At 54.8% G+C, this 24,965-nt stretch overlaps 3 protein-coding genes across 4 annotated transcripts; 2 read left to right on the top strand and 1 right to left on the bottom strand.

Moving 5' to 3' along the window:
• Nucleotides 1-33: 33 nt before the first annotated feature.
• On the top strand, nucleotides 34-2,874 carry LOC116433409 (uncharacterized). Its single transcript, XM_031991472.2, has 7 exons — nucleotides 34-306; nucleotides 365-515; nucleotides 886-957; nucleotides 1,015-1,158; nucleotides 1,237-1,624; nucleotides 1,702-1,961; nucleotides 2,461-2,874. The coding sequence occupies exons 1-7, from the start codon at nucleotides 36-38 to the stop codon at nucleotides 2,867-2,869; spliced, it is 1,695 nt and encodes a 564-aa protein (XP_031847332.1). The 5' UTR covers nucleotides 34-35; the 3' UTR covers nucleotides 2,870-2,874.
• Nucleotides 2,875-3,199: 325 nt separating this feature from the next.
• LOC116433410 (cysteine sulfinic acid decarboxylase) lies at nucleotides 3,200-6,464 on the top strand. The gene is made up of 8 exons (XM_031991473.2): nucleotides 3,200-3,346; nucleotides 3,404-3,588; nucleotides 3,659-3,953; nucleotides 4,044-4,232; nucleotides 4,620-4,684; nucleotides 4,766-4,955; nucleotides 5,683-5,852; nucleotides 5,916-6,464. The coding sequence occupies exons 1-8, from the start codon at nucleotides 3,212-3,214 to the stop codon at nucleotides 6,160-6,162; spliced, it is 1,476 nt and encodes a 491-aa protein (XP_031847333.1). The 5' UTR covers nucleotides 3,200-3,211; the 3' UTR covers nucleotides 6,163-6,464.
• Nucleotides 6,191-24,964, bottom strand: Sema5c (Semaphorin 5c). Of its 2 annotated transcripts, XM_076373083.1 has the most exons (15): nucleotides 24,628-24,743; nucleotides 21,889-22,484; nucleotides 17,584-17,712; nucleotides 15,574-15,670; nucleotides 14,425-14,632; nucleotides 11,716-11,921; nucleotides 11,522-11,621; nucleotides 11,246-11,445; nucleotides 10,186-10,671; nucleotides 9,327-9,627; nucleotides 8,506-8,872; nucleotides 7,992-8,416; nucleotides 7,143-7,560; nucleotides 6,867-7,072; nucleotides 6,191-6,809 (listed from the first exon to the last, which is right to left on the bottom strand). In XM_076373083.1, the coding sequence occupies exons 3-15, from the start codon at nucleotides 17,678-17,680 to the stop codon at nucleotides 6,606-6,608; spliced, it is 3,315 nt and encodes a 1,104-aa protein (XP_076229198.1). In that variant the 5' UTR covers nucleotides 17,681-17,712; nucleotides 21,889-22,484; nucleotides 24,628-24,743; the 3' UTR covers nucleotides 6,191-6,605. The 2 variants fall into 2 exon arrangements, with proteins under 2 accessions (XP_076229198.1, XP_076229199.1); XM_076373084.1 differs by lacking the exon at nucleotides 21,889-22,484 and having other exon boundaries at nucleotides 24,628-24,964.
• Between the last annotated feature and the right edge of the window lies 1 nt (nucleotide 24,965).

Genomic DNA, 24,965 nt, shown 5'->3' with positions numbered 1-24,965 from the left:
GAGTCGTCCGCGACAGGTCGAACAAGTTCTCGGGCATGAGTTCCGCGGCCGAAAGCGTTTTCCTCGTGCTGTTCCTCTCGACGCCGATCCGGCACGACTGGGCCATGCCGTGGTCGGAGTCCGCCAGCGATTGCGCCGCCTCCGCTTCGAATCCGAGCTTCGATCGGCCGACGGGAACGGAATCGGCCTCGGCGACAGGCGCGCGAATAGCCGCGAACGAGGGGAGCGTGCTCTCGACGTTCCTCGAGGAGCTCGAGAGCAGACTGTCCCGCCTCGAGAGGAGACTCAGAGCGGTCGAGCAACCCGGTGAGTCCCGGCTGCTGTCTTTCGCGCGGTTCCCGCGGATCTCTGACGAGTCGTTCAGTTTGGCAGATGGGCGCGGCCGAGGAGGACTGGGAGATCTGCGCGGAGGGACCGTGCCGCTGTCAGCCAGAGATCAAGTCCGTGTCCTGCTGGAGGCAGGACTTGCTGGACCTTCCCGCCGCGCAGCTCGTGCCGCGCGACGTGCTGAAACTGTAAGACCGAAGAGAAGCTCGCGCGATCAGGCTTTCGACTCGCGAAGAATCTCATACGCAAGAGAGCCATGCGAGCGATGGGTTTGAGTCTTCCTAAGTTTCGCGATACATAGTGGTTCAAAAAGGCTCGAATCAGCTAGCGATGGCTTTGAAACTTCCAAAGCTTCATGACTTCCACGCTTCCTAAGTTTCGCGATACATGGTTAAAAAAGGCTCGAATCAGCTAGCGTTGAAACTCCCAAAGCTTCGTGACAGATGCACCACTCAAACGGGAAGTGTAAAAGCTGAAACCCATCGGTTGTTAGCACGCCCGCTTCGTATGTTTCGCGTGTATGGGGTCACCGGTTCACCGGTAGCACGGTGTTTCCAGAGATCTGGCGGGGAACCGACTGACGGCGCTGCACAGGGACACGTTCCTGGACATGACGCGCCTGAGCCACCTGTAAGTAGAGTCCGCGGCGCGATACGATACGTTCCGGTGACACGCGCGTGGTTTCAGGGACCTGGGCGACAATTCCATCGAGCACCTCCCCCTGAACCTGTTCTTCTCGCTGCACGCCGTGACGCACCTGCGACTGAGCAAGAACCTGCTCAGGGAGCTGCACCGCTCGCAGTTCTTCAGCACGCGCAACCTGCGAATCCTGTGAGTGACCGTCGAACGAATTTTCACCCTCGCACGACCCCCGTATTGTTATCCCTCTACTTTCCGCGCGCGGCGCAGGGACGCGTCCTCGAACAGGCTGCGCACGCTGCCCGAGAGCCTGTTCCTGAGCACGAACCTGCTGGCGTTGCTCGACCTCTCGTGCAACCGCATCTCCACGCTGACCGCGGGGACCTTCCGGGGCCTGACGATGCTCGAGGAGCTGTTCCTCGGGAAGAACCGGCTGTCGACGCTGCCGGGCGACCTGTTCGCCGACCTGGCGAACCTCAGGTACCTCGGCATCGAGGAGAACCGGCTGAAGGACCTGCCGGAGCAGACGTTCCGCGCGCAAGCGTCGCTCCGCGAGCTGAACGCCAGAGGCAACCAGCTGACGGAGATATCCGCAGGCTTGCTAGCGCCGCTCGAGCGCCTGCGCTCCCTCGAGATGTCCAACAACAAGATAGCAAAGGTATTCGACGTAAATCTGACCGCCGATCGAGACGGCCGCGTTCACTGTCGTGCGTTTCCGTTGATCGCCGATCATAGATCCACCCGTCGGCGTTCCGCGGGCCCACGATGCTCGGGGACCTGCAGCTCGGCCACAATCGCATACGAAACGTGACGCCGGACCTGTTCTCTCACTCCCGCTCGCTGGAACGATTGGTGCTCTACGCGAACGGCATCGAGAGCTTGCCTCGCGGCGCCTTCCGCGGTCTGGCCAACCTGACGTCCCTCTTCCTGCACTCGAACCATCTGAGGACGATGGACGCCGAGCTGTTCCAAGACACGCCGAGTCTACGAAAACTGTAAGAAACTGTAACTGAAACCTCCTGAACCCCAACACGTTCGATCGAAACGGTGGATGTTGTTAACCGATGCTGAATAGCTTTTCTGGGTATTTACCAAAAATGGGAGTGATTGTGTACGCAAAAGAAATTAACCCTTGGCACTCCAGAAAATGAGAAATGCTATAGTACCCTCTGAGCATTCAATAGAAATCTAATAATTAATAATAGGAAATCTAATGATAGGGTAGTCTCTTTAATTCATTAAAATATTGAATATTATAACTGCAATATTGGAGCCTACAGAGTTCAAAGGGTTAATAATAGCAGTTACCTAATGTGATCACAAATATTCTAAAGAATATCAAAAAATAACATTCAAATAAACTTACTTCGATCTATTCCTTGGAAAGCATAGTAAGAAAATTCTAATTGCTAACGGAAGCGCCCCGCAATTTTGGCACAACAAGAGCGCTACAGCGCTGCTCACCTAACCGGTTAAACCGATCGAAATCGGCAGGCAGTTGGAGTCGAACTACCTGTCCTCGTTACCTGCTCGGATCCTGGACCCGGTGTCGTCCATCGAGCAGCTTCGTCTGGCTAGAAACCCGTGGCACTGCGACTGCGCCGCCTCTTACCTGGCGACCTGGCTGCAGAAGCGGTTCCTGTCGCGAGAGGACCGCTCCGCTAACACCACCGAGAGCTTCGGCGCGTGGGAGTTCGGCGCCGGAGCGGTCTGCAGAGGGCCCGGGACTCTAGGAGGCAAGATGCTGATGCGCTTATCGATCCACGAGCTCTGCGAGGGTCAGTGGGCCTCGATGAAAGGCCTGACACCTAGGCTGCCGGTCGACCATTCCTCGAGTCGCGGCAACGCCGCCGGTTCCAACGCTCCCAGCGACTCCGGCGATTCGCTCGCGACGTCCGGCTAACGCTCCCGCCCAGCCTCCCTTGTTCCCCGCTCGGCCGCGGCGCGGCGCCGCCGTCGGCCGTCCGCTCGTTCCACGAGCGTGGAATATTACGAACGAACGGACCGTTATCGCGACACAAATCCCCAGAATCGTTCGATGCCCTCTTCCCGTTTCCGTTCTCGCGCTCGCCGATAACGCGGTGCACTCCCGAGATTCCGCGACGCCGGGGGCACGAGGCCGAGCGAGCGAGCGAGCGAGCGCGTGCGATCGGCCGAACGGACAAAGAGTTGAATCGAGCCGCGGTAGTGGGGAACGGCGAAGTCGCGCCGCGGCCAGACGCGATCCGACAGTTTGCTGTGCACGATGGAAGGCTCGAGATCCAGCGACGGGACCACGGTCGGGCTGCTGGCGCGCCTGCTCGACATTCTGCGCGAGGAGAACGTGTTCGACTCGGACAGCGAGCCGGTGATACGCTTCGTGCAGCCGGAGCAACTGAGGGTAAGCGGCGCGCGTACGCCGAAGCGACTGTGTTTATCTCGTTCGTTCCCTCCGAAGGGTCGGATGTCCGTCGATCTGACCGAGGAACCGGCTACCCGGGAGGACATCGAGACGGCGATACGGCAGACGATCAGATACTCGGTGAGGACGTTCAGCCCGCACTTCCACAATCAGCTGTACGCGGGCGTCGACGAGTACGGGCTGCTCGGCTCCTGGTTGACGGACGTGTTCAACACCAGCCAGTAAGTTTACCCGCCGCGAGATACCGCGCTATCGGTCAATTATCTCGAGCGATGCGATCGGTTCGACTAGGTACACGTACGAGGTGGCTCCGGTGTTTACGTTGATGGAACGCCTGGTGATCGAGAGGTCGTTGGAGCTGATCGGTTACCCGCCGCTGCCCGACGGCGACGGGATCCTGTGCCCCGGCGGCAGCATCTCCAACATGTACGGCATGGTGCTGGCCAGGTTCCGGAAGTTCCCGGACACCAAGAGAACGGGCATCGCCGGCCTCCCGCCGTTGGCCTGCTTCACCAGCGAAGCCGGCCATTACTCGATCGGGAAAGGCGCTCACTGGCTGGGTCTAGGCACCGATCACGTTTACAAGGTACGATCGGTACCTTGTGCGTGTACCGCGGTACAGGCTAAGCTACAGAACAGATCGATAGCGTACATTTTCCCGATCGCGCCTGATTAGGTGAAGACCGACGAGGCGGGCCGCATGCGGCCGGACGAGCTGAGGGCCGCCGTCAGGGAGGCCAGGGCACGGGGTCACGAGCCGTTCTTCGTGAACGCCACTTGCGGCACCACGGTCCTCTGCTCCTTCGACCCGCTGCCGGAGATCGCCGCGATCTGCCGAGAGGAGGATCTGTGGCTGCACGTTGACGTACGTACCGTTGGATTCCCGCCATTTCTGAATTCGAACGTAGTTGACGTCTATCGTGACTAGTAACGATTCTCTATGTTCTCCTATTTTCTAATTAACCAGTTAATTGTGGTTGACGTGTATACACGTCATTGTAAAGCTTGATACTAATTCTTTCAGCGATGAATTCTTCAGTTTTTCACGTAAACATGTAATTCGTTTCGCTTTGATCTTTCATTGAAATGTACTCTACGTGCGTTCGTCCTGCGTTCGACGAGTACACGCTCCATTTTTCGATGAATGAAAAATTTCGAGTTCAAAGGGTTAACTCGCAGTCTACGAGTGCTTGTGTGAACGCTGAAATTCAGTGGTGGTTCAGCCAGACCTTAACGATGACACCCGTTGCAGGCCTGCCTCGGTGGTACTCTGCTGCTGTCGGACAAGTATCGATCGCGATTGACAGGAATCGAGCTGTACGTAATTCGACGACCTAACCCCCTCCACCCCCGACCCGCTTCATCCGACTAGTCGATCGATTCGTTTTCCGGTTGCAGCTCGGACTCGGTCGCGTGGAATCCGCACAAGATGCTCGGCGCGCCGTTCCAGTGTTCGCTGTTCCTGGCCAAGGGCAGGAACCTCCTGCACGAGGCGAACTGCGCAGGAGCGAAGTACCTCTTCCAGCAGGACAAACACTACGACGTGTCGTGGGACACCGGTGACAAGAGCCTGCAATGCGGGAGAAAGGTAAACCGAACGCGATCGGTTCGAGGGACTCACTGTCTCGACGCTGATTCTGATCTGTTGAGGTGCTCAAGAAATTAACCCTTTGCACTCCAGGTTCTTTCGTAATCTATCAGCAACCGAGACTAATTTTTATAGTATTCCTAGCGAAAATGAGAAATGCAATATTCCTTCTTTTATTTTCCTTCTTAGTGCAAAATTTGGATGTGTAAAATCTAATAATTTTAGAGTAGTTCCTTTGAGATTCATTGAAATACTCAATATTACAATTGATGCAATATTGGAGCCTACAGAGTTCAAAGGGTTAACGTCGGAGGACGCGTTGCAATGGTGTCGTGATGTAATGATGATATCAATATGATATATGGATACGAATACGATACGATGAATTACGATACGATTGGTCGATGAGTTACGATATGATACGATGAGTTTGTAGTGATGGTATTAACCCTTTGCACTCTTAACTTTGCATATTAACCTTTTTCATTACAAATATTCACTACTTTCTGACTGAATATTAACGATATTTCTCGCAACTAACGCGATTGCTTATCTTATACAAATTAAGGGACAGAACTACTTTATTTCGATGTGTCATGCGTTGATACGTTGCACACGATTTACTATCGAATGTAAAATTTGATAAGTTTGCTCGAATCAGGTGGCGACCGAAACGCTCTCGAGTGCAAAGGGTTAAAATATTCCAGCGAACATGCTCGTTCCGCAGATAGACGCGGCGAAGCTGTGGCTGATGTGGAAGGCGCGAGGCACCAAAGGTCTCCGCGAGTCCGTGGACCGCGCCATGTCGGCGACCGAGTACTTCTTCGCTCGAATCGAGCACCGCGACGGTTTCCGCCTGGTGCTCCCTCGCTACGAGGGCTGCAACGTCTGCTTCTGGTGAGTATCCCGACTCGCAATAATCTGTTCCCCGTACTCGATCCTCTCTCTCCGTTGTTCCAGGTACGTGCCGAAGAGCATGCGCGGCCAGCCGGAAACGCGGGACTGGTGGGACAAGCTGTACAGGATCACGACGAAGATCAAGGAGCGCATGATGCTCGAGGGCTCGCTGATGATCGGCTACACGCCGCTCAGCTACAAGAACCACGGCAACTTCTTCCGCATGGTCGTCACGTGCCAGCCCCCTCCGACGGAGGCGTCGATGGACTACGCGATCGAGAAGATCGAGCAGTTCGCCGAAGACCTGTGATCGAGGGGAATGCGAACGGGAGACGTCGTTCGTTTCGGCTCGACGCGTCCTCTCCGGACGCCCGGTCGTTCCTTTATTCGTATATTCCGCCGTTCTTACAATTCCCGGCGCTCCTCCGCGACTCAATGTGAGCCAATAAGAAATCTGTCGCACTCACGCTCGCAGGCACGCACACACGCATACAGAACCGGACTCGGTTCGTTCGTTCATTCGCTCCGTTTAATCTCGCGCGATGGCACTGAATCGTTTCGACGTTAAAACTCCAGGTTATCTGTCTGTACAATAAAAAGGGTACTTGTGAATTCTCGCGTTCGTCACGCGTCTCTCCCCGCTTCGATCCTGTTTCCCCGATCGACCGTCGCTCGTCCGCGACTCGTCCGTCGATCGCTGGTTCCAACCAGACCGCCCCGACTCTGTTTCGGTTCCCCGGCGTCGGCCACGCTTCAATAGTACTTGTCCTGGTCCAGGTCGGCCCGGATGTGCTGCTGGCCGTGGCTGTTCCGCTTCAGCGTCGCGGACTCGTAGTCCAGGCTCTTCGGGTACGGCTTCGGGCTGCCCAGGCCGTTCACGTTCGCGTTGTTCTTGCCGCGCAGCGTGCCGTTGCCGTTCGTGCTGCCGGAGAAGCTGGGCTGCCGCTTCGCGTTCACCTGCGGAACGATCCGATGAAACTCGTCTTGCTTACGCTCGCTCGCGATCTCGCTTACCTCCTTCAGCGGGACCGTCACGTAGGGGTTCTGCTTGGCGGCGTAGCGCGGGCTGCCGGGCACTCGGCGTTGCCGCCGCTTCAGGTAGCAGAAGCCGAGCACCGCGGTGACCGCCAGGCCCAGCAGGAAGCCGACCACGCAGCTCGCGACCACCACGCCGATCGTCACTCCGGAGTGCTCCACGCTCGAGCGCAGCGCGTTCACGTCTGAAATAAAGAAAGTGAGAACGCGAACGAGATGTTGCCTCGATGATCTCGAAGAGGTCCTTCCGCTTACCGTTGTCCGTGCAGTCCGGCAGACAGTCGCGCGTCTCCCGGCCCGGCCCCTGACACCTGCCCTCCCCGTGCTCGACGCACAGCCGCTTCCGGTGCTGCTGGTGGTCGTCGTCGCACGGGCTCCACCTGGACCAGGAGTCCCAGCCGAGCAGCGACTCGCAGCTGGGCATCTCGCAGTCCTCGCGGACCAGGCGCGGACCCTCGCAGCCCTCCGGCGTCAGGCAGTCCCTGGTCTTCGTGCGCACGCCCACGCCGCAGGAAGCGGAACACTCGGACCAGTCGGTCCAGCAGGACCACTGGCTCTCCGCGGCGAGGGCCGCGCCGCCGCCGCCCGCGCTCGCCCGGCACGGGTGCGTGTTGCACACCTTCGTCTGCAGCGACAGGCCGCCTTCGCACGGCGGCGACTCGCATTGCCTCACCTAAGCATTCACGTGGTTTACTATGAGATCAATGATGTGGGAAATCGAGTTTGATAGTAGACTTTGAGGCGCAGGAAGTCGCGAAACTTCGCAAGCGATCTCTGATTCTTTAACTACCTCTGGAATCGAAGGTGCTTAGAACACTTGAAACATTGTAAGAGTAACAGCAGGAGGAGATATATTTTTGACACTAGAACTACCAGGCTCAAAGTGACCTAATTTCTTCTTTTACTGTTGCTGCAAAGGCACGGACACTTTGAGGAATGATCGAAGGATGATTCAGGAATACTTAAACTGAGATGCGAGCCAATTGGAATCTTAATGAATTCACGTTTATAGCTTTTATAAAGAAGTTCTCGAAAATCGATTTAACCGGTTAACTGTGCTTGACGAGTATAATCCGTACAAAGGGTTAAGGGGAATCAGCTTACCCTATGCTGTGAACCGCCGCCGCAAGGCCGATCGCATTGCCGCCAACTGGACCACTCGCCCCAACCGGTCTCCGTCGCGAGATCCGAGTATCCGGTCTGGCTGGTGCTGCCCCGCAAGCAGGAACCGTCGTTCCTGCAGTAACGCTCCTCTTCTTTGGCGAGTTGCACGCGGACGCTCGACGGGTCGTCGGTCTGCGCGCGGCAGCTGAACCGGAAGCGTTTCTCCACGTAGCCGATGTTCCCGGTCTGAAGGGCCGTGGCGGTGGCGTTCGCCGCGAGCCACGGCGTCCAGCCGGAGTACCTTTTCGTCTCGACGCACCGGTGGCTGTTGCACTCTTCGACCTGCACGTCGCAGCCGTTGCACTCGACGCCGATGGACTTACGCATCGACGGGCTCTCGCACATTCTCCTTCGGATTCGGATCCCTGCGAAGGTCAGAGAATTAACCTCTTGTCCTGTCAGCTCTTTCAAACGTAATCCGTCTACTTTGTTACTGATGACTGCGAGGACTCACCGGTGTTGCACGGTCGAGAGCAAGAGTTCCACGGGCCCCAAGAGGACCACTGTCCGGACTGCGGGGGCGGCGCGGCTTTGGTCGGCGTGGGGCACGGCGGCAGGTCGATGCAGACGATGTCGTCGTGGTCGTGGCCCACGCAGACTCTGCCGCCGAACGCGGGGGCAGGATTAGTGCAGGACCTGCGGCGCGTTCGCATGGCCAGGCCGCAGGTCTGCGAGCACGCGGACCAAGCCGACCACGCCGTCCATCCGCCGTGCACGGTGCAATTCGTCACTCTGACCCTGGCGCCCGTGCAGCTCGCTCCGCCGTGTTGCGGCGGCGGGTTGTTGCACTCCCGCGTCTGACACTGGCAGCTGTCCGTCATCTGCGAACCAATTCGGAGGCAGGATTACACCTGGATAACGAAACTCAACGCTTAACACTAGGTTTACGGACTAGGTTTCGTTCATTCGGATTTTGGAAGTTAGAGATTTAAAAATAGTTAATCAAAGTACATATTGATATAATTGCATCAATCAAAGTCGACGTAAATATATAATATATACTTCAATATCCGTCAAATCGACAGCTTCCATAAATCTAGCGTTAAACATTTTCATTCGACATGCTTGCCTTGCGTGTCAATTGTCTGAAATAATTCAGACCCGTCGGTTATCAGTGACGTTCAACGGGTTAAACTCTGTCGTAACAGTAATGGAAACGATTCGAAGAATAGATGAACTTCGATAGACTGTTAGCGCAGCGGAAAGCTACTTTCCGCAACAACAGACTGTTTACACGACTGTTTAGTTATCTAACGGCAATAGAGCGCAACGAACCTCCGCGTGCTCCGAGTGCGAGTGTCCGTGAGAATGCACGTGGCCGTGCGCGTGCGAGCGACCGTGGTCCGCGGTTCCGTGCTGACAGCCGGACCAAGAGCTCCACGCGCTCCACCCGCCGTCCACGGGGTCCGTGAGGATCGGACACTTGGTCACCTCCTGGTGCCAGTGGTTCGCCAGGTGGTTCTGCTTCGGAGCCGGCGCGCACTTCATCAGCAGCTCGTTCCAACCGCAGTACGGCTCCTGAGCGTTCAGGCAGGCTTGTCGGCTTCGGTGTCGATGGCACTGCACCGCTGGCAACCTGCGAATCGACGGCACGTGATGCAAACGCATTTCTGAAGGTTCGTTCTCCTTAACCCTTTTAATGCCAGGCGAAAACCTATACGAAGATAACCGGACGAGTTTACTAAGGTTTGGGAAGAAGCTCGTAAAAACCAGACTAAAAATGATATTTACATAATTCGAAGAGCAACGTATCACAGAAGAAATGGAGAATAAAGCAATGGCAATTGTTTTTCAATATTCATTGAAATGAATAACATAACTATAGGACATCATGAAACAGATAAAGATTGAGTTCCCTTTTACAAAACGTATTGGCACATAAGAAAAAGTCATCGTTTCATCATAGACTGCTGAATTTCTGATTCATTCCCAAGTGGTTAACTAGAACTACGAACCAGTCGAAACGACCCATTCCTGGTTGCTTTTTTGATAACTATTAGAAACGTAACATATAATTCTCAGAGAAATTACTACAGAAATCGATTCAGCAATCAGCTACCCTAAAAATTAGTTGCAGTTGCCGATAGATTCCAAGACAACCTGGAGCGCAAAGGGTTAAAGTCGCGAGGATTACCTCAGCAGTCCCATCTCCGTGCCGACGTACAGGCTCTGCGTGTCCTTGAGGAACTGCAGCGTCAACGGCGGCGACGGCAGCGGGCCCCAGACCTCGAGCACGCAGGTCTCCAGGGTCCTAGGCAGCACGGAGATCTTCTTCACGAGCCCGGCGTCCGTGGCGACGTAGAGTACGGTGACGCCGCGGTGCAGCTTCGTCGGCGTGACGTCGAGGGCGATGTGCGCGAACCTCTCGAGCGTCGCGACGTGCAGAGGCTCGAGCGTCGTGCTCTGCACCGCGTCGTCCATCAGCTGGTACCGCTGATTGTCGATGATCTGGTGCGGCGCGAGGTCCGCGGGCATTCCGCAGCGCTGACGCGACCGGTGCGGGACCGGGCCCCTCTGCCAGGCCGCGCCGGAGTTCTCCTGGTGCTTGAACGGCCCGTCGAAGCTGCCCGTGATGGCGGACATGTTGAACGCGCAGATCGCGGAGCCGGCGATGCCGTTGCTGGAAAACCGGCGACAGAGTTTCAGTAGCTGACGGGCAAGTCGCGAGAGGAGTTCGATTTAATTCGAGTTTCCAAAGGGAGAACGCTGGCGCACATACCGATTCTCCGTGTTCCTCGGATCGTTCAGACATGAAAGATTTGATCGCGTTAGCTTATAACCCTTAGCACTCGAAAGGTGACTCTCAGTTGAATGTTCAGTACTTTAAAGTAAAATTATATTTTGCTATATGAAACATTTAAATAGAATAGCTTGCTGCTTAATTTATCTGTGAATTATCGTTACATTAGTTTCAAACAATGTCGTCTGTACTTCAGAAAATGTTCAAATATTTCTACTGAGACACTTCCGAGTGCAAAGGGTTAATCCTTCGTTCTATGACAAAATAGTTTTTTCCTTCGATCCATGAGCATTGAACAATATTCATGTTTATTAAACTAATCCCGAAGTCTTTCATCATCATTGTACGGCAAGGGGTTAAGATTCATTAAAATATTTCATATTATAACCGGTGCAATATTGTAGCCTACAGAGTTCAAAGGGTTAAAATCTACGGTGTCCAGCCTGTCACTCACACGGGCGTGGTAAAGGTCGCGTAGACGATGCCCTCTTCCGGGTGGTAGACCGCTCCCTGTATCTCGTCGTAGTAGAAAGGGAACTCGCCGGGCAGCGAGCAGTTCAGCCTCGCCTTGCTGAACGTCGTCCAGACCTCCCTCATCATGATCAGCCCGCCGCGGTCGTTCTTGCATACCCTCGCGATCCTGGAGTAGATTTTCTGTAAGCGGCAGAGGTTCGCCGTCAGCTTTGCCTCGGAACAACGCCGAACACGGGGAACGGAAGTGTCGCGTTACCTTGCCGCAGTTGATGTACTCGACGGCGGACTCGCGGAACAGGAAGTAGACGTGATCCTCGGTCTCGAAGCTGGCGACGAACTGCGGGTCGTTCAGCCACCTAAGCAACCAGCGGGAAGAAGAAGATAGAAGATAGATAGGTAATGTCCGTCGAAAGATCGCGATTAATTGGCGGCTGGTTAGGCGGTTCTTACATGGAATCGTACTGATGCGTGCGGAGGCTGGGCGAGGCGAGCGTCCTGCAGATCGCGGGGTCGGCGCCGGTGAAATCGGTCGGCGCTCCGGTGAACAGTCCGCCGGTCGGTCCTCTGGCGAGCAGCGCGGTCACGTTCGCGTGCGGCGAGTACGGGCACATCGCCACGCCGGACATCTCGCTGGTCACGCTGGTGATGTTCTCGATCTACGGCAGAAACCGTGGTATCGTTGGTGTACCGATCGTCTCGCGTGCGAAGTTATCGAAATTTTGTGAAAATCGAGATTTAACGTGGATAACTGGATAATAGTAATAGATGATAGTAATAACTGGTAATAGGTAACTAGATAATTTTCGTTTTGGTGGAGGAATTGCGTAGTCCGAATGCAATGTTCGTTTGAGCTATGGTTCTTTGCTTGTTTTAATTAACCCGTTGCCCTATGATTTCTTTCTGAACTCTGATCGATACGGTTACTTTGTCTTTAATAATTTATTGGGAAAAGAGAGAAACTGTAGATATATTCCGTGTTTACGTTCGCTGTTAAGTAGAATAATTGATTACAGAAGGGTAAAGTTTACTTTCAATTCGAATGAATCGAGTAATGTTCATGTTTGTTGAATCATGTTGAAAATCTTCACGAGTCTGACGCGTTGTATGTAAGGCAAGGGGTAACTTTGTTAGAGTTGTGACATTCATTGTTTAACCTTGGTGTCACGCCGATGTCCAAAAAGTTTGCTTTCTCCCAAAGACCGACGTCGCACTCTTAATTCTCGGACGAGATGAGGGAAAAGAGGAAGAAACGTAAGACGCAGGGAAAGTAGAAAGAATGGCGCAGCAGGGCGTTGGCAAAGGGTCGGGTCTTTGTCTTTTCTACAGCTCCATCTTTGTGCGCCAGGGGTGCCGAGGGAAATACGAGCGAAAAGGGACGCACTACCTGATCGGACATTTTCGAAAACGGTCGTACAGCAATGAAGGTCGATTTAACCTGGTGTCCTCTTCCGTCCTTGTTTCACGTTTCACAGAACATTGTTTTACAAATGGAACTTAAGCCTTTGCACTCGAAACTAATTTAACGATAATTCACAGACAAATTAAGCAACAGAGGTGTTTCAATATTTCACGTAGCGACGCAAACTTTAATTTGAAATATTAAATATTCAACTTCACAGTTGTTTCTATCGAATCATGTGACCGAGGGTCACCTCTCGAGTGCAAAGGGTTAATTCATTCACCCTCTTTTAATTCATTCAGGGACTGTCCGGAGGAAGTCACGTTCTAAACCTTCACCTCCTAGATCTAGACAAAATTTTCACAGACGTGTTGCGCATGAAACTTGCGCATGAAAACATCCCTGTTTCCGAAAACAGGGGCTGCAGTCCGAGATAACGGACCCAAAGTGGGCCCTAGAATAACAGTCCCAACAGAAGCTGCAGATTGCTGCAGCCTCATTATACTCAAACCCTCCCTCCCCCACTTGTTTAAGCTAGGTCCTCTAAATACCAAGGGAAAACCGCAAGGGCACTTCAATCTCTTTGAAGGCAGCGATACCTGCGCGACCCTCTGTCGGTTCGTGTAACGAGTTTCGTAGAATCAAGCAAAGTGAAACCAATCAAGTGAAGTTTTCCTGCCGTAACGACCTCCCAGGGTGACCTCGACGGCGAGGGAAAGTATGACGGGATGATCTCGAGTGGCTGAGGGAAGGATCTCTGCGACCGAGCGACTGGACACCGAGAAACACGTGATTCGGGAAGCGTGTACGTGACTAAGCGAATGTTGTCTATGGACGCGAGGGTGCGAATGGGGATGTCGAAGGGAAGAATGACAGGGGATGACTGCGTATTAGAGCAAACTGAATTGTAAATGGATCGAAATCTCGATAGATGTACTTTTGGAGTTTCTATGGAATTTCGATGAGTCAATTGATCTAAGCTTCCGATTTTGCCAATTGCGAATCTCCATTGCAATTTGTCAATTTTAAGCTCGGTAGTTTTATCGCTGATGTTTCGGTGTTCTCAGTTAGTTAGCCCTTTGCACTCGGAAGTATTTCGTTAGAAATATTTAACATCTAATCTAACTACTAATATGTAATCCCTATAAAAATTCTGACAATATTATTCTCGGTTTCTTCAGACATTCATTATAGTATTCAAGCCAAAGCAATTTATCTTCAAGATCATTTGAAATATTCAATGCTTTTCAGATATCAATAATTGTGAAACAAAACAATCGAAACCAGTCATTTCGACTGGTAGTTCTAGTGTTAAATATCAAATTTTATACTTTTACTACATGAAATCAAGTGGCGATTGAGTCACCTCTGAGCAAAGGGTTAGATGGCGAGACAGGATAATCTAACGTTCCGAGAGTCCATCGATCTACGAGATTCCATTCTTTCCATAAATCATCTCTCTGGAATAAACTATTTTCTATATTCCTCGAACACGCGAGTCGTTACGATTCCCCCACAGTGCATCCTACGTTAATCTTATCTGCCACCGGGGAAATGGAAGTATTTACTAATTACTCGGTTCTCGTAGCTCATTTTTCTCAGCCGTCAGAAGGAATAATCTGTAGAGAACGTATCTCAGCGGTGCGTGTATCGGGCAAATTGAATTACATAAAAATCCCCGGTTTCCTTGTTCCATTTCCCTCCCATTCCGTCGAGCGCCGAGCAGAGCGGTGCGCGGCCCGCCGACTCGATTCACCTACCTCTCTCCAGGTGCACCAAGGGCTGAACGCGTACGTGCCGCAGGTGAACAGGCTCTTTCCGTTGCTGAGCAGCACCTTCACGTAGTTGCGACAGTCCTCGACGGTCTGACCCTTGTTCTGGCACGTGTTGCTCTTGTCCTCCGGGGCGGACCATGCCGCGTGCTCCAGCGGCGTCAGCGACGTCAGAGTCAGCCGGTACAGATTGTCCCTGCAAGCGCGAGAGAGGTTCGTCGACGGTTTTCAGCAACGAGGAAGAAGACGCTTCGTCTCGGAAAGCATCGCGACGATCGGTCCGATTCGTCGACAACGATTTCCGCCGATTCCTCCGCGAGCGAGACGCGTTCGCCGGTCGTAGCGATTTCGGGCAGCGAGGTGAACGTTCGAGCGGAACAGCCGCGCGATCCAGGAAAGGAGCGAGCGAGTTCTCGTCGTTTTTTCCCCGGCGGTACCTGTCGCGCCCGAGACGCGTTGCGTTCCCGATATGCTCCGATTTGGTGACGTCACGGTTGCCGCACACCAGAATTAAGGTAGGAATGCAAATCGTGGCGCCGCGCCGCGCCGCGTCGCGCCGCGCTTTTCCTTCTCGTTCCGTCGGGTTTCCATGGTCCGGTTAACAACGAACGCCCGGCCGAGCCGACATCGCGCGCCGCGGGAACAGCCTACTCGTTTACCTGCTCGCGAGTCCCGCGATTATCCGAGAACAAGAACGATTGCGTACTCGCGCAGGACACTTTGGCGCCGTCTCGACGTTCCCCGACGTACGCCTCTCCTTTCTCCGTTCGTTTTCCCGGGAGTAACCGGCCGCCTCTGCTCGAAGGGAAACCGGCGAACGAGAAACCCAACCGAAATTTTATTTCCGTCCGAGCCGGATCGAGCTCTCGACACCCCGAGATCGGCGGGACCGCGTTGCCCCGGCCTTTCGCGCCGGTGCTCCTTTTCGGAGCGAAACGCGCGCTTGTTCCCGGCGTTCTTTCGATTCCCGGCGTCTCGCGGAAGCTTCTCGTTCCGTCGCGTCGACCGCGAAATGCGAGGCGACGAGCTGGCTGCCCGCCAAACGTTCGACGTCCCGCTCGCTCGCGGATCACGGTTCCCTCGTTCGAACCCGCTTCCGGGTTCCACGTATCGTCCCTTCGATCGCGACGCGCGTACCGTGCTCCGACGACGACCTGCTGCCTCGCCACGTCGAACAGCAGCTGCGAGTACGTGGTCACGCCTTCTTGCTGGAAAACCGCGCCGTCCGCCAAATCTGAAACACACGCCAAAGTTCCGCGTGAAAAAGCTTCATCTCGGATCCCTTTCCGAGCGTCGATCGCAGTTTTCCATCCGGCTCGAGAGATCTCTCTCCGCCGATTTTTCCTTCCGACAGACCGTAGGTATCCGCAGCCGCGGTCACGGACTCGGCTGCGGTCGCGCGCTCACAATCGCATAGGTGTTCCGCGAATTCTTTTTTCCCTTCCGGACAAACTAGTTTGTCGACGTCCGAGAAGGAGCGTCGCGCGTTCGATGATCTATGCCCCGGCGCGCGCTCCGCTTCCTGAACGAAACTCGGGGACTCGGACAAAATACGAGTGCTGTAGTTCTGTGTTCTCTCATCGATTCCGGCGTTACATAAATAGAGAAACCATTCATTCGCTCGATACCGCGCGAAATCAGATCCGCTTCGGAGAATATTCCCCGTTCTCGAAACTATGGCGCCCCGTGCAATATTTACCGATGAACAGCTAAAATGCATCGGCGACCAGTAACGTCTTGCAACGTGCTCGAACAATGGTTGCCATTCAATAATCTCTAATTCTCGAATCGGTAAGCTTGAACATTCATTACGCGACAATCGAACATTTACTTCTGCACAGACATTGCTCCCTTCTATCCCCATTTCCTGCAATTTTCGCAAATCGTGAAAAGGTCTACGAGTTCTCCCGCGATCAGCCAAGGGAACGGATCGATGGAATTCCGTTCGCCGTTGCCGAAGGTTCCGCGAGTCGTCCGTCGATCGGCCGGTTCGCCGACGCGGAGATACGAATTCGCCGAGATACCCGCGTCGTTCGTCGTACCTCTCGCGTTTCCACGTATTCGGGTGCTCGTTTATCGGCGGCCGGCTGGCCGGCGCGCACTCGCTCGCTCGCTTGCGCGCGCGCGCACGGTACACCGACGCGACGTCGCCGTCCGTGCAACCGTGCAACTGTGCATCGCGTACACGAGCTTATAAGTAGATACGTGTGGGACGAACGGGCCCCAGTTAGCATAACCTGATCTCGAAGGCCTCTCGGGTATCCTCCCTTCACTCTCCGCCTTTTCTTTTTCACCGCGATCCCCACCCGACCGGTTCCCTCTCTTTCCGCGGCTTTTTCTCCTGTCCGTGCCCGCTGCCGGCCGTCCGTCCTTTCCGTCCGCGTCGTCGTTTCGCTCGAATCCGTCCGCGTTTTCCATCGGCGGTGCTCGTACCGAGCGATAACCGCGCGATCGGCATCGACATCGCCATCAACATCGCCGTCGGCGATCGCCGTGGATCTCTTATCGATCGACGCGTCCCTCAGCCGTCTTCCGACCGACTCCATCTTCTCATACAAACCTCGACGTCTCTCGAGACGATTCGAGAACGCGATCGCTTTCGATTCCCACGAGAGCCGCGGTCGCCTGGAAATCCTGGAAAACCGACGTCAGCCGCGGCTCTCGAGGTTCCCCGTTTCTCGCGTCGTGGGAGGACGCTCGAGGTCGAGGGATTACGCGCGGCCGCGGCCCCGCCGGAGAAAGGAAAAACGACACCGTAGGATGCGACGCGAAACAAAGGAAACGCGAGAACGAGGCGTCGCGACGCGACGAGATACGCGGCCGGCCGGCGGAGCGTGCGCCGAACGAGGACGCGGCGGGGGCAGGCGGCCCGCGGAGAAATCGAAGGGAACGCCGCGACTCCGCGACGACACGAACGCGTGCCGACGCGTGCCGGGCCGGCCGCCTACGCGTCGCGCGCTCGAAACCGTGCCGCGACTTTTTCTTCGGGTCCGCGGCGTATCCTCGATCGGCGGAGAGCAGCCGCTCGGAAAGGACGAGCACGCGACCGGAGTCGAGCAACGGTGTTCCCGGGCGCGACGTGGGCGTCGCGCGAGCCCCGTCGTCGTCCTGACTTTTTCTCTCATCGAGAGAACCCGGCGCGCTTACCATCGTAGGAGATGCGTCGAAAGTCGTCGGCGCCGCTCGAGGCCGCGACCAGCGTCCCCAGCATCGCCATCAGCGTCGACCACCGCCTCGGGTCCATCTCGGGAACGGCCACCCGTCTCCGCGTTGCACCTGAAACGATCAAACGATCGGTCAATGATCTCTCTCTCTCTCTCTCTATCGACGACGGGTTTCCTTCGTTCTCTGCGTTCCTCGGCCGTGGTCCGTCGATTTTTCGCGCGTCGCCTTCGGACAGCCGTCACCGTGACAGCCCGCTTTCTCGTCTATGAATAGACGACGGCGAGACAAAGGGGGACGAGGAACGCGAGAGCGGAGCGCGGAACGCAGAGATACGATACAGGACCCACGTGGTCGCGCCGCGCACCGGGTATTTCCGTCTCGTCTCGGCTTGAAGCGAACGGAACACCGACGGACGCCGCGGAACATCGGCGCGTCCGAAACGGCGAGGAACGACGTTTCCTTCCTCGTTCGTGCGAGGAACGCCGCGACGCGCCTCGACGGGACGCTCGATCGTCGCAAGACCTGCGCTCGATCCGCCGCTCCGATCGGCCGCGACTTTCTTTCGCGTTCCTGCGGCCCACGTGAAATTATTCCGGCTCGCGTCGAGGTGGTCCCGAGAGGGTGCGCTTTTTAAAAACCCCTCGACGAGGGCACGATAATACACGAACGCCACGGTGGTCCCGAAACTGTTCAAGGGACGCGAGCTTTTCTTCGAATATAAATATCGAGGGCCGAGACCGTCGCCGCTCATTCGTTTCCATCGTTCCTCCTTGGGAACGCCGTGACGTGTCGTGTATATTTGCCGGCCGACACGAACGTTTCGCGAATCTCACCGGAACCTGCAGTTTTTCAGCTGAACGCGACGGGGACGGTGATGATGTAGAAACGTGCGAATTTTTATGTTTCGCAGCCATGTTTATCTATCTATTCAGATATCTTCTCTAATTGTGTTAATATACTTAACTTTTCTAAGGGGGGACATTTACGATTTTAATTGTTGATTGCCCTTTTGGCGTGGATCGTTATGTAAATATCCGAAGGTCAACATTGGCGATAGATCGTCGATGTTTCTTACAGTTGCGCTACGTGGAGGATGATTTTGTCATAGGTCGGGGCGCGTCCCGGCATTCTTTCAAGTTGAGATTCTGAAGCGAAAATTGATTGGCGTTTTTGCTCTAGAGGGATTCGTTTGCCACGGCGCGCCGCGAATCTGGCGACGAATCAACCGACGATCGGCGGTTCGATAGATTCTAATGGATATTAATAAGGAACGACGGCCGACGCGAAGACGTTCGGCACGAACGAGGCCGAGCGGAAGACCGTACTCGTTTACCGTATTCGTTCGCGAAGACCGTACTGCGGCTACTTTATCGAGTAGATTGTCCGTTAGAGCGTTTCAACGGCATCGGGCTTTTTCATTTTTCTTACTATTATTTTTACTTTTGTCGTTATCTCTATCTCTTGCTCTGCCTCTGGATCTAGTCGCTCTGTTAGCTTTATTAACTTCAGCTCTGGCTCTAGTTGCTCCAGCTCTAGTTCTAGATCTAGCTCTAGCTCTAGCTCTAGCTATAGTAGTTTTAGTAGCTATAGTTCTAGCTTTAGTAGTACTAGTAGCTATAGCTCTAGCTCTAGCTATAGTAGTTTTAGTAGCTATAGCTCTAGCTATAGTAGTTTTAGTAGCTATAGCTCTAGCTATAGTAGTTCTAGTAGCTATAGCTCTAGCTCTAGTAGTTCTAGTAGCTATAGCTATGGGTATAGCCCTAGATCTAGTAGCTCTAGTAGTTCTAGAAGATCTAGTTGCAGCTCTAATAGTTCTAGTAACTATAGCTATAGCCCTAGCTCTAATAGTTCCAGTAGCTACAGCTATAGCTCCAGCTCTAGTAGTTCCAGCATCCATATCTCTAGCTCCAGCTCTAGCAGTTCCAGTAGCTCCAGCGCCATCCCTATCATCTCCATCACCTCGAACTCCAGTAGTAGCTCAAACAGCTCCAACAACTCTAACCCTAGCTCTACCTCCGGCCTCATTGTCATCCTTATCTCCGGCTTTATCTTTATCTCACTTTTATTCCCATCCACTCATCGAGTTTCGCCGAGCGTTCGCCACGAAGTGTACACGTAGGATCGCGTCGCGGCCGTCGAAGAAGATAGCGAGATCGGCCGCGAACGAGACGAGAAGGCGTGCGTAGGTGTCGGCGTCGCGCGCTCCCGCGAATCGGTTAGGAAAAGTACCGGCGGCGAGAGAGGATTTCGCGGAACGGGATTCGAAGTATCTCTCCGGCCGCGCTCGTTTCTTCCCGACGTTCTTCCCGGAGAGCCGCGCGCGCGGACGGGAAAGAAGACGAGAACGAGACGAAGATGGCTCGATGTCGCGCGCGGAGCCACGGCGTAGCGGCCGAGCCAGAGCGGTACCGTTATCCCGTTCGACGAACGCTTTCCTATCGCGCGAGACGTTCCCCGTCCCTCGTCCCCCCTGCCCCGCGGCCGGCCCTTGATTACCAAAGATAACGCTCGAACGATAACCGCGCGTCGGAGGTACCGGGAGATTAGATCGTGTTCCGTCGTGGCGTTCGTCGACGCGGCGAAACGCTCTGCGGACGGAGAGCGGTTTCCACGGATCCGCGCCGGCCGCGGCGATTTTCCAGCGAGCGGCTCTGCCTCGCAGGGTGTGGCACGCGGTCCTTTTCTCTCTCCGCTTCGCTCCTCGTATCTGCCGCTCGCGACCGACCCGTTTCCTCGGTCCACGGATAGAAGAGTCGCGTCGCGTCGCGTCGAGTGGCAGCGGCGAGCGTCCGCGCGCCGGCTATTACGAGGCGATTTAACTTGGCTCGGTAGGCGAGCGGATCGGAGCTACGACGAATAAAGTGTACTCGCGCGTGGCCGAGCGCGCGAACGGCCTGCGAGAAATTTTATGGGAGCGGGTCGCCAAACATGGTCACGCGGACGCGACTTACCTCGCCGCGAGTCGATACCGTTCGGAGCTCGAGCACCGGTCGAATCGAATCGGATCCAGTCAAAACGAATCGGTCCGATTCGACTCGCGACGGAGAGAGATTCCCCTCGTTTCAAGCCGGGGGGACGCTGGAAAAACGAAGGCGGCGGAACCGATCGCGGAGAAACAGGTGGTTCGTCGATCGCTCGTTCGTCACGCTCGTCACCGATAACGGGGGTCATCTATCGCTCGCCGACCTCCGGCCAGTGGTTCGCGGCGAAGGAGAGGAGAGCCGAGCGACCGCGCCGATCCACGAGCCGTAGAAAACCCGAGAAGCCTCTCGACGGCCGGTCCTCGGGTTTCCCGTGCCGCCTCCGACCGTCGCACGCCGGCGCGGAGCGACGACCGGTGTAATAGCCGGCAATAAATTAGGCTCGTTTAACCGACGAATCTCGGCCGAGTCTCGGCACCGTTCGGCGTCGACGGAACGGCCCGCTCCGAGAGCGAGGCCGTCATTCGGACGAGCGTCGCGCCGTCTTCCCGGGCCGGCGCGGGGAAATCGCGCGGCGGCCGACACGCGACACGCGACACCTCGACACGCGACAAGGTCCGACGACGACGTCGAGGCTGCCTTGCCGCGGGCGAGAGAAAGTGCGACTTTTACGCGGCGCGAGGCGCGCGGCGAGAGAGCTCGTTCGCGGATCCGCTCGCGGGAATCGCCGCGAAGATGCGGCACGGATTTTCTAGGTCGCGGTTGCGGTCGGGCCGACCGGCAGAAGCGAGAACCGGCGCCGCGGCAGCTCCTTATACGGATACTTTGTCGGATCGCTCGAAACGAGAGGGTCCAGCGGCGCGGGTTTTCCTTCTCCCCGTTCGTCTCTCTCTCTCTCCGCTGTTCGGGCCGGACGAAAATCAGCGTCGCGTCGCGAACGGAAACGCTTCGGAGCCGAATTACCTGGCTCTATACTCGCTCGTCGTGGCCAGAACAAAACATCGTTCGAGCGAGAACGCGACGCGTACGTGACTGGAAGAAACGATTTACGGGCGTTTCAAGGGGAACGCGTGAAGGGACAACCACGAATTCTAACCGTAGGAGTCCCCTCCTCTCTCTCGCTCTCTCCGCCTCTCTCTGTTGCTCTCTCCCTCTCGCTCCTTCCCATTGAGCACCGAACAACGGAGCACTCCGTCGAATATCCTTCGGAGTACCGTAGAAACGCTGGACCGAGACGCGACGGTCGATCGGTCGTCCCGCGGTCTATTCCGGCTCCGGGGATTCCCCGGCTCGTCCTCCCGCAGAGGAGACGTCCGTGCGACTACGGAGCCGAGAGAAATCGCGCAACTTTCTGCGTCGTACTCACGTTCAGGAGAACCGATCAAGCGTCCTCGGATTGCAGCGATCGGCTCTTTTCCCGTGCTCCGCGCATGGCTCGCGACCGCTCGGCGTATCCCAGTCCGACGGTGCGTCGGGTATCGTGTCACCGGTATGATCCTCAGCTGGAGAACAACTCGCGGACTGTCGGGTAGAGGCGAGCCTCGCTCGTTCGGCCGTTAAACGCGCGGCGCGAGAGATTATCGGAGGAAAAACATCGGAACGGTCCGTTGTACTCGCTCGAATCGGGACAGGCGGCTGACGAACGAACCAGCTCCATACAGCTCGGCTACCGCGGGACCACTGAACCACCGTCGGCGAGCATTCCTCTTCCCTCCGCGGTCGCTCTCCCCGCCCTCTCCGCCCTCCCGCCCTCACCGCGGCAAGCTCGGCCGGTCGCCCGGCCGCGGGACTCTTTCCATCGCGACTGGAGCGTACGCGCGCGTCGATCTTCCTCGGATCCCTTTGCTTCCGTCGATCCTCCCTAGATGGCCGGGACGAGCGCGGTTTCTTTGACTCTCGGTAACGAAGCTTAACCCTTCGCGGACGAACCGCGGAACAACTGATGCCGACCTTATGCGGATTCTGCCAAATTACGCGGATCGTTCGGTGATAGAGGAGGGAATGTGCGTCGGTTTCTTGCTGTTTTTAGGACTGAAGGTATGTCTATTTTTGTGTTTCGTTCTTTATACTGAACTGATTAGATTCTGCCAAATTACGGAGGATCGTTGGGTGATAGAGAAGGGAACTGTGGATCGATTTCTTGCTGTTTGTAGGATTGAAGGTACGTGGATTTTTGTGTTTCGTTCTTTATTCCGAACTAATTAGCGTGAATTCTTCATGGCGATGCAAAATGACGGACGCTGTGACATTGAAATTTATAAGCCACTTTGTCATGAAATCAATTCCGTATAGCCTTAACTTTTTTGAAATTATTATACAAACCTCGGCGTACTCATTAACCCTTCGCACTCGAGAGGTGACCCTTTGTAAACGAAGATTCTTTGAAATGTACCAAACCTCCAACAGATGAAGCTAAATTACATATCAATTGTATAATTGATAGTAGAAAAGGAAATTGCGTGCTGATATTTTGCTATTCGAGTAATTAAATCATTTTTTTCTGACATAGTCTTCGAAATATGGAAATCTGATCTCGCCGAAATGTCGACGTTCGTCCGTCAACCCTTTGTTTGTTGGTTAAACCTTTAACAGATGAAGCTAAATTCTACATCTATCTTATAAACAATAAAAATAAGGAAACTACGTATCTCTTGCAGTTCGAGTAATTAGGTCACTCTGTACCAAGCATGAAAATCTGATCTCCGAGCATCGCCGTTCACAAAGGGTGAAAATTCATGCTCTCCGCGAACGTTTATCGCTCCTCCTCCGCGTTACCTTCGGCAGTCCCTTAGCCAGAGTCGCTAACGATAGCTGGTCCATGCTAGGGCCTAGCGGTCCCGCGACGGGACGCGGCCGCGAGGAGGAAGAGGGCGAAAGGGACCGAGCCGCGATCGCGGAACGAGTAGGAGGAGCGAAACCATTACGCGTTTACGATCGGGCTCGTTCGCTCGCCACTTGCTCCGGGAGTACGGATCGCGCGGCGCGCGTCGTCGGCGAGTCGGGTTTCGCCGTGGGACGGCGACGGGATCGGGCGGGATCGGGACGGGACACCGGTTCCTGCCGACGCAGCAGGACCGGTCTTCGGGGGGGAAGCGAGCGAGCGACGAGGACGGCGACGACCGCAGAGGCCGAAGGGATTCGGGGCTGAAGGGATACAGGGCGAACAGGATGGCGAGGGTTCAAGGCCAGGGAGACGGTCGCACCGCGTTTACCGTAGGACCGGTACGCCGGTCGCGTGGGGGCGACGCGTCGCAGGACGCGACGCGCTGCGCTCGCGAGTAGTGGTACAGTGGGCTCCGGACTTACGTCCTAATTGCTTCTGGAGTGGGCGAGGTAAGTTGAAGACGCGAGTCGGGACGTGCGAACGTATAGCGCGACATATGATTTGGGTCTTTGTAACTTCAACTTGGTTCTTTGGTAAATTCAGTATCGACTGGCGAATCTCGAAAGAGAGGAATTGGAAGATTCATAGGAGAGGAACGGAATAGATGTGATGGTTTGTTTGTGCAAACCGAAATTACTTGCCAATGTAACTTAAAAGTGTTGGCTACCAAATCTCAAAAGAGAAGAATTGGAAGATTGGTAGGAGAGGAACAATATACGTGATGGTTTGTTTGCGCAAACCGAAATTACTTGGCATCGTAACTTGAAAGTATTGACTAGCAAATCTCGAAAGAGAAGAATTGTAAGACTGATAGGGGAGTAAGTTAAAAGTGTCGTTATACTAAGATAATTCAGTTTTAAAATGTGTCGAAGAAAAGTCATGTTATCTAGTGCTATATAAGTACAGTATTGTACAAAGCAAACTATTTTGCTATTGCCAATATATCATCCTCAAATTCAACTTCCACTTGAACTAGAATAGACAATTTCCTCCTCCTCTTCGAAATTCTGTACTGTCTATTCCATCAATACTAAAACATTACGAGCTCAGTACAGAAAGTAAACAACACATCAAAGCCTCCATAATCAATTCATCCAACCCCACATCGCCATTTCTCAAATACCGATCTCGATTCCCAACGAATCGCTCACGTCCCCTTACATCTACCACAAAAATCCCCCTCCTCAAACATACCACCTATACAACTCCATCGTTATTTACCACAAAAACACTCGAAACATCTATCCACCGAGTTGCTCGAGCAGCTTCGCAGTCGATTCCGTCGAAGGTAAACACGCGGACCGCGAAGGATCGGTGAAAAACAATCGATTACCGCGTTACGCGCGGCCGACGTAACTGCGCACCGTAAATCCGTTGTACCCGAGTACAGTTCCCGCCGCGCGCGCTGGAAACCAGTTTGGCTCGATCAAAACATCCTCCTGAAACCGCCCGCGCGGCGTCCTCGCTCGGACCTTCGTCCTTCCGAATCCGCGCTCGAAACGCTTCTCTCCGCGACTTCCGCCGCGCGGAGCGGGCCGACACCGATAACCCTTCACCGC

The sequence above is a fragment of the Nomia melanderi genome, chromosome 13, assembly GCF_051020985.1.
Source record: "Nomia melanderi isolate GNS246 chromosome 13, iyNomMela1, whole genome shotgun sequence".
NCBI lineage: Eukaryota > Metazoa > Arthropoda > Insecta > Hymenoptera > Halictidae > Nomia > Nomia melanderi.
Note: the sequence above shows the minus strand (reverse complement) of the source record. Positions and strands in the feature narration are given on the sequence as shown.